Source organism: Peromyscus maniculatus, chromosome 23 (assembly GCF_049852395.1).
Source record: "Peromyscus maniculatus bairdii isolate BWxNUB_F1_BW_parent chromosome 23, HU_Pman_BW_mat_3.1, whole genome shotgun sequence".
Lineage (NCBI taxonomy): Eukaryota > Metazoa > Chordata > Mammalia > Rodentia > Cricetidae > Peromyscus > Peromyscus maniculatus.
Window position 1 is genome coordinate 5764132 of NC_134874.1, and position 14715 is coordinate 5778846.

Consider the following 14715-nt stretch of genomic DNA (forward strand, 5'->3'; position numbering starts at 1 on the left):
TAAAAGACTCGAAGGTCTGAAAGCTCCAGAACCCATCCCCTTGGTGAGGAAATGCCAGCCACAAATCCATGACATTGTTTTCAGTGATCTCTTACAGGCAAATCCCTCTGGGTTGTTCCTCCATAGACTCAAGGCCAGCCCAGAGTGGCTAAGAGCAAAGCAAACAGCCTTATCGTGAAAGTGTGGGGCCCCGACTATAAATAGAGAAGTCACTTGAGTCCTCCTCTCACTCAAGATGAAGCTCCTTCTGCTGGTCACTCTGCTCACAGGTAGGACCCTTGTCCCCTCTGGGGGCCCCTATCTCCCTTCTCTTCAATGCCCAGCCTCCCTGTTGATCTCACCTGAAGTTCTGTATTGGAGTTCCCTTTGGGGTCTAATAGCCTCTGGGTTGGGGTTCCCTCCTCACCCCCATGTAGACAACAGCTGGCACCTCTAGCCTCTAGATTGAACTCAGATGGCCCTTTAGAAGAATCCACTGCATTCACCTACCCAGGTAAAGAAAGCCCCCCTCCCGCCTCTGCCATAAGCCCTGGCACCCATTTACCTGACCCTAAGGTGCCCCGGCGATTTGATTTTTCTTGTTCTTTAAAAAAAAATTGACTTTTATTTTACATGTATGAGTGTTTTGCTTGCATGTGTGTCTGTGAACTATGTGTGAGCAGTGCCTACAGAGGCCAGAGGAGGGGTCTGATCCTCCAGAACTGGGTCTTAGACAGTGGTGAGTTGACATGTGAGTGCTGGCCCTGAGCCTGAGTCCTATGCAAGCTCAACAAATGCTCCCGACTGCAGAGCCATCTCTCCGGTCATCATCATCATCATTATTGATATAATCTTATAATGGGGATGAGGATGTCCTCCAACTCACCATCCTAGCCCAGACTTGCCTCAGCCTCCCATGTGTTAGGATTCCATACATGCCTGGCTTGTGCCTGCGATTCTCTTCTTTCCTTCTTTCCTTCTTTCCTTCTTTCCTTCTTTCCTTCTTTCCTTCTTTCCTTCTTTCCTTCTTTCCTTCTTTCCTTCTTTCCTTCCTTCCTTCCTTCCTTCCTCCCTCCCTCCCTCCCTCCCTCCCTCCCTCCCTCCCTCCCTCCCTCCCTCCCTCCCTCCCTCCCTTCTTTCTTTCTTTCTTTCTTTCTTTCTTTCTTTCTTTCTTTCTTTCTTGTTTTTTAGGACAGTCTCTCTGTGTAATCGCTCTGGCTCGCTCTGTAGACCAGGCTGGCCTTGAACTCAGAGATCCACCTGCCTCTGCCTCTGAGTGTTGGGATTAAAGATGTGCGCCACCACATCTATGTGTCTGCAATTCTTATCTTGTTGATTCACTTACATATTTTGGCCCCATACACACACACACACACACACACACACACACACACACACACACACACACACACAGCTTATGCTCCATTAACAATTATTGACATCATACATTGAGTAAAACATATTCGGCATAGGAGTCATTTATATCATCCAATGATGATAGAGACCTGCAAGGAGTCAGGTTCTAGATTGAGACTGGGGACTCAAAGATGAAGTATAATGTGTTTCTATTCCAGAAGCACATATATGCACACACTCTCTCACACACACACTCACACACACGTGCATGCATAAGCACACACACACACTATGCCCATTAGTATATCTAGACTGTATATTTAGCTTCTGCAAAGCACAAGGCTAGCCACCACAGAGGTCACTCACAGTAGGGGAAGCCAGCTGCTCCCTGTCTTTGTCCCTGGGGTTTCTTCATAAATGGTCAGTTAGAATGAGCCCAAAAATGAAGAAAAAGAAAAAGAGTAAACTGGGCAGAGTGGTGCATGCCTTTGATCCCCGTGCTCAGGAGGCTGATGCAGGAGGATTTCAAGTTTGATACCAGCCTGGATGACAATCGTAAGACCCTGTTGTGCTGTTCATGCTTGTAATTCTAGCTCTCTGGAAGCTGAGGCAGGAGGATTATCATGAGTTCAAGGCCAGCCTAGTCCACAGTGTCAGCTCCTATCCCAGAAAGAAAGAATGAAGGAGGCCAAGTGTGGTGGCGCATGCCCTTAATCCCAGCACTCAGGAAACAGAGGCAAATGGATCTCTGAGTTCAAGGCCGCCTGGTCTACATAGTGAGTTCCAGGACAGCCAGGACTACACAGTAAGACCTTGTCTCAAAAAGATAAAAAAGAATGGAGGAAAGAAAGATAAAAAGAGGCTGAGCAGTGGTGGCGCACACCTTTAATCCCAGCACTTGGGAGTCAGAGGCAGGCAGATCTCTGTGAGTTTGAGGCCAGCTTGGGCTACAGAACTAGTTCCAGGACAGCCAGGGGTACACAGAGAAACCCCATCTTAAATTTAAAAAAAAAAAAAAAAAAAAAAAACCCCGGGCCAGAGAGATGACTCAGCAGTTAAAAGTGCTAGCTATTCTTCCAGAGGTCCAGAGTTCAAATCCCAGCAACCACATGGTGCTCACAACCATCTGTAATGAGATCTGGTGCCCTCTTCTGACCTGCAGGCAAACATGCAGGCATAACACTGTATACATAATAAATAAATAAATAAATAAATAAATAAATAAATAAATAAATAAATAAATCTTAAAAATAAAATAAATAAGTAAATTAAAGAAAGAAAGAAAGAAAGAAAGAAAGAAAGAAAGAAAGAAAGAAAGAAAGAGATAAAGAGGAGGGGGGAACTTGTGAGACCATAAAACACCACCGGTGACTGATGAAACAGGACCCCAAAAAGCCATTTTGTTCTCTGTGCTCTTTACGCAGCAGAACTCTGTGCAAACGGGGTCAAGGGCTCTGCTTCCCCAGCCTGATGTGCAAAGCCGGTGCTTGCTTTGGACAAACACTGTCACCTATGGGACAGGTTTGTCCATTCATTCAACAGAATTTTACAGAGCACCTACTAGGTACCAGGCACTTTCTTCACCCATTGATTCGTTTATTCATAGCTTACCCATTCATTCATTCAGCTCAGCACACACACACACACACACACACACACACACACACACACACACACACAATGTACTGTGTGTTAGGCACAATAATAAGCTCTAAGGAGCAGGAAAACCATGAGACCCGCCCTTGAGAACTTCCTGTCCTGCAGAGAGGGAGGGAGGACACCAGCAGGCAGGTATAAAGGGTGGTAGAGATGCTAGGAAACAGTGTGAACTCAAGTTTGGGTGCCTAGCACTCACCGAGAAAGCCAGGCACCGCAGTGACACCCCCCCCCCATAATCCCAACACTTGGGAAATGGAGATAGGAAGGTCTCTGGGGCTTGTTGGTACAGCCACCATAGCCACACAGCAAGCCCCTGGCCCATTGAGAGACCTTGTCTCAAAAATAAGAGAGTGGGTTTAGGAAGACTCCAGATGTTAAACTCTGGCCTCTATGTCCGTGTGCACACATGTACATATACATATGTGAACACGAATACAAACACAAACCGAAGTACTAGGAACACAAGAACATGAAGAGACGTAACAGAAGAGGGGCTCCCCGGGTGCACAGCCAGGAAGGTCCTCTTTAATGGGGAAGCAAACTCTCTCCAGCCTTTCAAAAAGTGACAGGACTCCCTATACCTGGCGGTTGGTGCATGCCCATAATTCCAGCATTCAGGAGTCTGAGGCAGGAGGATTGAGAATTTAAGACCAGCCTGGACTATATAGGCAAACCCTTAAAAAAGTGAAAGATTAAATAAATAATAAAAGTTCTGTCCAAGAGCTTGTCAAGAGCATCTCAGAAGAGGCGAGTGTGCTGGCACTTCCGGACACTTGTCCATCGGTGACCTGGCCAGGGATGGAAATGGAGGGAAGGAGGAGATGAAGTGGAGCCCCAGACTTAGGGAAGGGGGGAAGCTGCAGGTTGAGGTGACACGGGGCCGAGGGCAATCCAGGGCATTCTATGCGTTTGTGAACACAGTCCCCAAACGGTCCAGGGACACAAACACAGAATTGATCCACTTCCTGTTGTGATCTCCTGAGTGTGGGAGGCACGTGAACCACGCTGTTTTTTTTTCATCCCTGAGTTGGTCTTCTCTTCCTCCTCCCTCTCCAGTTTTCTCTTGTGAAGCAGGTTAACACATGGCATCCTATGCACCATTCCGTCAATGATTACCTTGCATTTCTGATCATCCAGGGATTGGGGGGGGGTGTACGTGGTGCTGGGGATGGAGCCAGAGCTTCCTGCATGCTTGGTGAGCACAATACAGACGGAGTGAAATCCCCAGCCCTTGTCTTGATGGATTGGAACAGGGTCTCATATTACCCAGGCAAGCCTTCAGCTTGCTGAGTAGATGAAGATAATCTTGAATTTCTGATCCTATTGCCTCAGCCTCCCGAGTGCTGGGACTACACAGTGTGTGTTCCACTGTACCTGGCTTCTCCTGCATTTCAATGGTGACTAAGTATCCCACTGCAGACTGAATCCTAGTCATTTACCTACTCCTCAGCTGATGAACAGTTTGTTGTGTCAAATGCTGATGTTACAATGATGATCTGACCATTATCTTTGTCTATGAGCTGTGCGCGGCCATACAACAGATTTCTTCTAATTCTTCCAGTGTAAAACAATCAGCGTGTGTTGGCTGTTCTCTGGCTCAAGGTCTTAGCTAGAACTGTGATGAATCCCACTGCTGGCTAAGGCTAGGGTTTCACCTGGGCTTGAGTAGGGATGGGGCAGCTTTCAAACTAATAGATGGTTGGGTTGTTGGGTTATTGAACTAAGAGGTCAGTTTGTCCCTGGCTGCTGACTTGAGTGTGTTCTCAGCATCTCAACACAGAGACCACAGGGCAGGTCACAGTGTGGTGTCTGTCTGTCCTGACAGTGAGAAATGAACAGTCAAGCAAGGCAAAAGACAATGTCTATGAACTTAGTCCTGGGGAGTCAGCCCAGCCGGGTACAGTGTTGTTCATTTATAATCATACCACTCGGAAAGCTGATGCCAGAGGGTTGCTACAGAGTACAAGGCTAGCCTGGGTTACAGGGAAATGCTCTGTCTCAAATACATGGACAACTTCCTTATCAGGCCTGATGACTTGAGTTTGGTCTCCAAGATCTACATAATGGAGGGAGAAAATCAACTCCCTAAAGCTGTGCTCTGACCTCAAGTGTGTAGCATGACATTTATGAGTTACCCTAAGTTTGTGCTTTTGAACCCCTGTGTGAGCAAGAGCGCACACACACACACACACACACACACACACACACACACACACACACAGAGACACACACGCACACGCACACACACACCTCTATTCACTGCTCTCCTGATGCAGCATCTGGTAGGAGTCAGGAGGAAGTAAGCAGGCAGGCATCAGACCCCTGGTAATGCACAGTGGGATTGATGGAGTTGCTGTGCATTCTTGCAGCAGGCGCTACTGCACACAGCATCAGCCCTCGGGCTGTGTGGCAGTTTCGCAATATGATCAAGTGTACCATCCCCGGGAGTGATCCCCTGAAGGAATACAACAACTATGGCTGCTACTGTGGCTTGGGCGGCTCAGGTACTCCGGTGGACGAATTAGACAGGTGAGTAGATCAGGTGGGAGACTGGAGTGTCTGAGTGGGGGCGGGGGGGGGGGCAGGTCTCTCTCTCTCTCTCTCTCTCTCTCTCTCTCTCTCTCTCTCTCTCCCATCCATCTATCCATCATCTATCTATCTATCTATCTATCTATCTATCTATCTATCTATCTATCTATCTATCTATCTATCTATCTATCTATCTATCTATCATCTATTGTTTTTGTTTGTTTGTGTTTCCAGATAGGATTTCTCTGTGTAGCCCTAGTTGTCCTGGAACTCTTTCTGGAGACCATGTTGGCTTTGAACTCAGAGATCCTCATGCCTCTGCCTCCTGAGTGCTGGGATTAAAGGCGTGCATCACCATCCGCAGCATGTATTTTCCCCTCTTGTCATGTAAAGAAATCTATCCAGCAGGATCCTGTACTTAGTGGTCCCTGAGAGCAGAATGTTTAAGATGTAAATAGTGGGCAATGCTGCCATCTCGTGTCAGACCAGGGAAAGGACAAAAGTGTGAGCTATAAATAGTGGGCAATGCTTCCATCTAGTGGCAGACCAGGGAAAGGCCAACCATCACAGCCACAATGAAATGTCAGCCTAGGTTTTACAAAGTCATCAAAACTTCAGGATATATAATTTCATTATGTTCCTAGAGCTTTGTTTGTTTGTTTGTTTTTTTAAAAAACCACTTTTTCTCAAGACAGAGTCTCACTATGTATCCCTGGATGATTTTCAACTGATCTATCTGCTTCTGTCTCCCAAGTACTGGCATCGAAGCCCGGTACCCACCACACTCAGCAAAAATTGCTTTCAATCAATATACCCTAATAGCTGGGCGGTGGTTCCCCATGCCTTTAACCCCAGCACTGAGGAGGCAGATGCGGGTGGATCTCTGTGAATTTGAGGCCAGCCTGGTAATATAGAATGAGTTCCTGGACAGCCAGGCCTGTTAAGGAGAAACCTTATTTTGAAAAACCAAAAGATAAATAAATTAAAAAAATATATACGCTAATAGAGATCCCAGATTCTCGGGCCTTAGGACGATTTCTTCTGGCACATCATGTTTAGTAATACTAACATGTGAGAAAGACGAAGAGATTTGAAAAAGAACTGACCTCCTGTGGGTCCATAGTCCTCCCTCAGCTGCTCCTTCCTCTCTCCAGGTGCTGCCAGACTCACGACCACTGCTACACTCGGGCAAAGAAGCTGGATAGCTGTAAATTCCTCATAGACAACCCCTACACCAATACATACTCATACTCGTGCTCCGGGAATGAGATCACCTGCAGTGGTAGGTTTACCATCCGGGACCTCTGGACTCTGCTTGGCCCTGGGTGGATTTTAAAAAGACACAGAAGTGACAGGGACAGGCACCATTTTGCAGGCATTGCCTTGGTCTCATTTGATGTCTAGATACCCGAATATAGAGATGGCGTCCCTGATGAGGGAGATGAGGAAGGCAGGGCCTCTTGCCCAAGGTCACCCAGCTTAGAAGTGGTGACATTTGGTTCTGGAACACAGATCATTCCAAATTCTCTTTTTAAAAACATTTCAAGATTTAATTTATTTCTGGGGGAGGCATTTCTGTGCCACAACAGAGGTGCGGAGGTCTGAGAACAATGTGCCTGTTTTCTCCATTGACCATGTGAGTCCTGGGATGAAACTCGGGTTCAGACTTTGCAGAAAGTGTCTTTATTCCCTGAGCCATCTTGCCTGCCCAAAGCCTCTCCTGTTAGCTGCTGTGTTATACTGATTCCATATTGACTAAGCAATTGAGAGCTGCATCATTGGCTATAAGCCAGATACTGGAGTAAACACCTATGCGGGGCAAGGTTTATTATTCCCATTTTACAGATGAGGATTCAGAGGGCTGGGAATATAGCCCAGTTGCTAGAGTGCTTGCCTAACATGCACAGAGCCCTGGGTTCCACCTCCAGATCCCATGAATTGAACAGTGTGGTGCACACCTGTTAATCCCAGCACTTGGGAGGTGGAGGCAGGAGGATTGTCTTAAATCATATAATTTTACAAATGATAGATGATATTTGTGGTTTTCTAGGTTTTAGGATTAAATACCCATATTTATTGATTTTTATGTGTAGGAAAGAGTTGGCATCCCGTGTTTTCTTCAGTCACTGTCCACCCCGTCTTTAGAGCCTGGGTCTCTCTCAGTAAACATGAAACTCACCTTTAGCTAGCCTGACTGACCAACAAATTATGGGGATCTGTGCTCCCCACTTATTAATAGAGTTACAGATGCCCAAGCACACCTTGCTTTTTCCATGGTCTCTGGGCATCCTAGGTCAGGCCCTCATGATTGTATGCCAACCACTTTACCAACTGTGCCATCTTCACAGCCCACAACAACTAATGTTCTTATTACAAGTGTGTTCCAGCAATTTGGACAACCCAATCGACTCCTGTGTTCATTGTCTCTCAATCCCTAGTTTGCACCAATGGGAGGGTCACCGGTTTCTTTTGGTTATAAATTGTACAGAACAGGGTCATGGGCTCCACACAACTTCCTTTCTTGTTTCTCTGCAGGCAAAAACAACCCCTGTGAGGCCTTCATCTGCAACTGTGACCGCGAGGCCGCCATCTGCTTCTCCAAGGCTCCATACAACAAGGAGAACAAAGGCATTAAGTGTTAGACTTCTCACCTCAGTTACTGTACACCATCCCTGCCTGCCTGGTTGTCTTCACTACACACTGTGTCCTCTAATAAAGCACCTGTTGAAAGAGCTTGGCTGTGGTAATTCGGTAGTCTCTGTCTACTGAACATAACTAGATCCTCAGAGAACATCATTCTGTAGCCCTGGAAACTTCAGGTTAATGGGAAAGACATTGCCATTAGGGGAGCCCCTTGAAGAGTGGGTGATGAGCCAGGCCATGCCTTCCATCCCAGCACATGGGATGCAGAGGCAGAGGCAGAGGCAGAGGCAGAGGCAGAGGCAGAGGCAGAGGCAGAGGCAGAGGCAGATCTCTTGAGTTCAAGGACAATCTGGTCTAAAAATCAAGTTCCAGGACAGCCAGAATTTTACACAAAGAAATCTTGTCTCTAAACACAACAACAAAAAAGGAAAAAAAATCCACCTGAGATCCATAGTGGGGTAGAGAGAAACAGAAGGGGGAAGGAGGGGAGAGATGAGGCAGGGATAGAGACAGGAAAGAAGGGGATGGGTGGGGAGGGAAGGAAAGGGAAGACAGAGAGGTAGGAGGGGGGAGAAGAGAGAAAGAAGCAGTGTCACATGGCCACTAAAGGAACATCTTGGCCATAAAAATACTGACTCAAAGCAATTCTGCTGTGAGCTCATCATAAGAAGTGGGATATAGGTAACCAAACTGGACTGACCATAAATGACCCAAGGCAGGATTACATCCTGGTGACTTTGCAGTCTCCACTGTGCCTAAACACAGGTCAGAGGATAATTGTCCGGCTATGGTACACAGCAGCCTAACTTTTTGAACACATAAAAGAGAATACTTTGTCTCCTCTACCTTTCTCTATCACGGAAGCCCATAGGTGAAGCCAGGTTAATCTCTGGTCCCCTGATCAACAGGATTTAGGAATGAGATGTCTCATTGGCTAAAGGCTACAGGGATCTCTCTTTTCCTTTAGTAAACAGCTGCCCAGTCCTCAGCCTTTTCACCCCCAACCTCCTGCCCACCCGTGACTCAAACTCATGTTTCACCCCTCTCAAAGTCAGGCGTGGTGGGCAATAGGTGCAGCTGCAGCCGCCTGCGCAGGCGCAGTGATTGGTAGTAGCTGGCAGTGGCTGTCCAGAGTTCTGCTGGGAGGGTAGGGAGAGCTTGAGTGTGGGGAAAACCAACTCAACTCACCCCTACATGGTTTGTATCCAGGGAAGAGGTGAGTAGTGGGGAAAAAGAGGTGCTAGGATGCTAATTTTCAGGGTACATGACAGATGGTCAAACGCAGAGGCCAGAGGGCATTGGACCAGCAGACATTGTTCACAGGCCACCATGTGATTGCGGAGTATTGAACCCTTGTCCTCCATATGAGCAGAAAGTGCTGTTAAGTGCTGAGCCATCTCTCCAGCCCCTGCAATGGTTGATTGTCAGCTTCACAATCCTTCAGCCTCAGTTGAAGGATGGCCTGCATTATATTGGTCTGTGGGCACATCTGTTGGGCAGGCATTTGCTGTCTGTCTTTTTAAATTTTTTTTTTTTTTTGAAAGTGTTTCTTTGTGTATCTCCGGGCTGTCCTTAAAATCACTCTCAGACCAGGCTAGCCTCAAACTCAGATATTCACCTGCCTCTGCCTCCAGACTGTTGACATTAAATGCATGCACTCCACCACCACCACCACCACCACCACCACCACCACCACCACCACCACCACCACCACCACCACCACCATCTGCCTACATTTTTAGTTTTTAATGAAGTGTGTGGATTAGTAAGATCTAGCCTACAATACAAGTCTCTTGACCTGAGTTTGATTCCTGGACCCCATTTAAAGAAGAAGGAGAGACCTGACTCCACAGAGTTCTTCTCTGACCGCCACATGTGCACACAAGTGCCCTGTCTGTCTCTCTGTCTCTGTCTCTCTTTCACACAAACAACACACATTAATAATTGGTTAATTAATTAAGGATTGAATATGTAACTGGATCTACCTCATAGGCTGTGTCAGGTTCTTGGGACAGACTTAGCATGTAGTTTAGACAGTTAACAGGGAGGATTGTTGCAGACAGCTACTCTTACCTGTGGCCATACACATCACTATCAGCATCCCTCAGACCCAAGCCCAGGAGCAATATATATATCTTCTTATGACCTCAGAGCATCCATGGGGGAGGGACTTGGCACTTTGCCAGTCACTGACTTGAGCTGGTTGGGGTGTTGAGCTAGCCCTCTCTCTGTGCCTCTGGGACAGCACTGATTCAGGCTCTGTCACCATCTACAGCAGTTCTGCAGGTCGGGACTGTGTGTGAGGGTGCACATGTTCTACTTCTGTGCTACACACACAGTAGTCACAGGCCCCATGTGCTGACTGGACACTGTCAGAGCACAGCCACAGGACTCTAAAGAGAAGTCACTGAGTCCTCCCCTCATTCAGGATGAAACTCCTTCTGCTGGTCACTCTGCTCACAGAAAGGACCCTTGTCCCCTCTGTGTGCCCCCATCTCCCTTGTCTTCAATGTCAGGCCCTGCTGGTCACACCTGAAGTTCTGGTTTGGGGTTCCTGTTGGGGTCTAATAGCCTGTGGGTTGGGGTTCCCTGCTCACCCCATGTTCACAACAGCTGGCACTTTTACCCTCTAGGTCAACTCAGATGACTCCTTGAAAAAAATTCCACTACAGTCACCTTCTCAGCCAATGAAGCCCCTTCTTGTTTCTGCCATATTGCCTTGGCACCCATTTCCTTCGGCCTAAGGTGCCGTGACAATGTGATTTTTCTTTTCCTTTTAAAAAACATTGACTTTTATTTTATGTATATGAACCCTTTGCCTGCATGTGTGTCTGTAAACTGAGTGTGAGCAGTGCCTACAGAGGCCAGAGGAGGGGTCTGATCTTCCAGAACCGGGGTCATAGACAGTTGTGAGCTGCCTCATGGCTGCTGGATCTGAGCCTGGATCTCACACAAGCTCATCAAGTGCTCCTGACTGCAGAGCCATCTCTCCAGCCATTATTATTATTATTATTATTATTATTATTATTATTATTATTATTATTATTATTTTACAGTAGTATATAATTCTGGGCCTGGATGTCCTCCAACTCAACATTCTAGTCAAGACTTGCCTCAACCTCCCAAGTGTTAGGATTACATACAGACCTATAAAGAGAGTTCTTCACACACTCAGGATGAAACTCCTTCTGCTGATCACTCTGCTCATAGTAGGACCCTTGTCCTCTGGGTGCCCTCCCCCCACCTCCCTTGTCTTCAATGCCACAATTCCTCAATGGTCACACCTGACATTCTGGTTAGGGTTGCAATCTTTTTTGTCTGGGCTATTTACATGAGAGGGTTTCTCTGAATACGAATGACTGTCCTGGGATTCACTCTATAGACCATCCTGGCTTTGAACTCAGATACTCACCCGCCTCTGCATCAAGAATACTTCCACTGTACCTGGCTTCTCCTGCATTTTAATGGTGACAGAGTATCCCACTGCAGACTGAATCCTGGTCATTTACCTACTCCTCAGCTGATGAACAGTTTGTTGTGTCAAATGCTGACATTACAATGATGATCTGACCATTATCCTTGTCTATGAGCTGGGAATGGCCATACAACAGATTCCTTCTAAGTCTTCCAGTGTAAAACAATGAGCATGTGTTGGCTGCTTTTCTGGTTCAAGGTCTGAGCTAGAACTGTGATGAATCCCACTGCTGGCTGAGGCTAGGGTTTCACCAAGGCTTGAGTTGGGGTGGAGCTGCTATCAAACTTAACAGATGGTTGGGCTTGTCCCTGGCTGTGTATAGAGAGTGTTCTCAGGTCCTTAACACAAGGACCACAGGGCAGCTCACAGTGTGGTGTCTGTCTGTCCTGACAGTGAGAAATGAGCAGTCAAGCAAGGCAAAAGGCAATGTCTATAGAACTGAGTCCTGGGGGCGGGGGGTCAGCCCAGCCAGTATAGCATTGTTTATTTATAATCATACCACTTAAAAATAATGCCAGAGGGTTGCTCCAGAGTATGAGGCTATCCTGGGTTACAAGGAAATGCTCTGTCTCAAATAGGTAGACAACTTCCTGCTCAGTCCTGATGTCTTGAGTTTGGTCTCCAAGATCTACACAATGGAGGGAGAAAACCAACTCCCTAAAGCTGTCCTCTGACCTCAAGTGTGCAGCATGACTTGTGAGTCTCACTAATGCTTGCTTGTAAACTGGTATGAGGGCAGACACACACACACACACACACACACACACACACACACACACACACACACACACACACACACCTGTATTCCCTGTTCTCTCGATGTAGCAGCTGTTAATAGTCCAGGAGGAAGCTAGCAGGCAGGCATCAGACCCCTGGTAATGCACAGTGGGATTGATGGAGTTGCTGTGCATTCTTGCAGCAGGCGCTACTGCACAGAGCATCAGCCCTCGGGTTGTGTGGCAGTTCTGAAATATGATCAAGTGCCCGATGACTGCATTGATCCCTTGTTGGACTACAACAACCATGGCTGCTACTGTGGCTTGGGGGTCTCAGGCACTCCGGTGGATGAGTTAGACAGGTGAGTGATCCATCTGGTGGGAGACTGGAGGGTCTGGGTTCTGGTGGGGACAGCACACAAGCACACATCTCATGAGGCATGAGCAGGAGACATGCATGTCCACCAAACATGGTATATTTTGTTTAGTTTCTTTATTATTTTTGTTTGTTTGTTTCCAGACAGGGGTTCTCTGTGTAGCCCTAGGTGTCTCATAATTTTTTCTGAGAACATGCTAGCCTTGAACTCAGAGATCCATCTGCCTCTGCATACCAAGTACTCGGATTAATGGTAGACACCACCACACCCCAAAGAAGTTGCTTTCCATAAGTATGTGATTAGTAGAAATCACAGATTTTCAAGCCTCAGGATGATTTTTTCTGGAACACCATGTTTAAGACATCGTCACAGGTGAGAACTGACCTCCTGTGGGTCCATAGTCCTACCTTAGCTGTTTCTTCCTCTCTCCAGATATTGCCAGACTCATGACCACTCCACATTAAGGTCAAGAAGCTGGAAAACTGCAAATTCCTGACAAATGACCCCTACAGCAGCTCCTACTCATGCTCTTGCTCTGGGAATGAGGTCACCTGTAGTCATCGGTCTACCCTCTGGGACCCCTTGTTCTACTTGGTGCTCGGTGGCTTTGGAAGGGACAGGGAAGTAACAAGGACAGTCACCATTTAGTGGTCATTTCCTTGGTCTCATTTGACCTCACAACAATCTTATCAGGTAGACACTAAAATATAGATGAGGTTAATGATGAGGAAACTGAGGAGGGCAGGGTCAGCCAGCTTAGAAGTGATGACATTTTGTTCTGGAACGCACATCTACTTCATTTTAAAGCCTGTTTTTAAAAAGTTTTCAAGATTTTATTCTTTTCTGGGGGAGGCATTTCTGTGCCACCACCCAGGTGTGCAGGTCTGAGGACAAAGTGTCTGTTCTCTCTTTCAGCCATGTGAGTCCTGGGGATGGAACTCGGGTTCAGAATGGGCAGCAAGCGCCTTTATTCCCTGAGCCATCTTGCCTGCCCAAAGCCTCTCCTGTTAGCTGCTGTGTTATACTGATTCCATACTGACTTAATAATTGAAATCTGCATCATTGATTATAAGCCAGATACTGGACTAAACACCTATGCAGGGCAAGATTTATCATTCCCATCTTACAGGTGAGGATTCAGAGGGCTGGGAATATAGATGAGTTGTTAGAGATCTTGCCTAGCATGCACAGAGCCCTCTTCCTCTTCCAGAACCCATACATTGAGTGTGGTGGTGCACACCTGCAAATCAGCACTTGGTGAAGTCAGGAGGATTGTCTTCAAATACATAATTTTATAAGTGGCAGTTCATATTTGTATTTTTTTTTTTATTTTTTTGAGACAGTGTTTCTCTTTGGAGATTGCCCTGGAACTTCCTCTGTAGACTAGGTTGACCTTTAACTTACAGAGATCCACCTTCCTCTGCCTTCCAAGTACTGGGATTAAAGGCATTTGCCACCACCGTCCAGCTGATAATTGTAGTTTTATAGGTTTTAGGAATAAATATATGTGTTTATTTTTATGTATGGGAATGAGTTGGCATCCCATGTCTTCTCCAGTCACTCTCCTTCATGTCTTTAGGGCCTCGGTCTCTCTCTCTCTCTCTCTCTCTCTCTCTCTCTCTCTCTCTCTCTCTCTCTCTCTCTCTCACTCTAAACAGGACACTCACCTTAGCCTGAAGGAGCAACAAGTTTTGGGGATCTGTACTCTCCACTTTCCAATAGAGTTAGAGATGCCCCAACTACACCTTGCTTGTACATGTTCTCTGGGCTTCCTAGGTCAGGCCCTCATGATTGTATGACAACCACTTTACCAACTGTGCCATCTCCCCAGTCCACAACAACTTATGTTCTTATTATAAGTGTGTTCCAGCAATTTGCACAACCTAATGGACATCCATGTGCTCTGTTTCCCAGCCCAAACCTGCATTAATGGGAGGGCCACTGGTTCCTTTTGTCTATAGATCAAGGGCTCCACTTGACT

The 14715-nt window shown here is 46.8% G+C and overlaps 1 protein-coding gene across 1 annotated transcript; it reads left to right on the plus strand.

Moving 5' to 3' along the window:
- Positions 1-229: 229 nt before the first annotated feature.
- On the plus strand, positions 230-8257 carry Pla2g1b (phospholipase A2 group IB). The gene is made up of 4 exons (XM_006995805.3): positions 230-269; positions 5364-5523; positions 6678-6805; positions 8059-8257. Exons 1-4 carry the CDS (start codon positions 236-238, stop codon positions 8163-8165), a joined length of 429 nt encoding a protein of 142 aa, XP_006995867.1. The 5' UTR covers positions 230-235; the 3' UTR covers positions 8166-8257.
- Positions 8258-14715: the final 6458 nt, after the last annotated feature.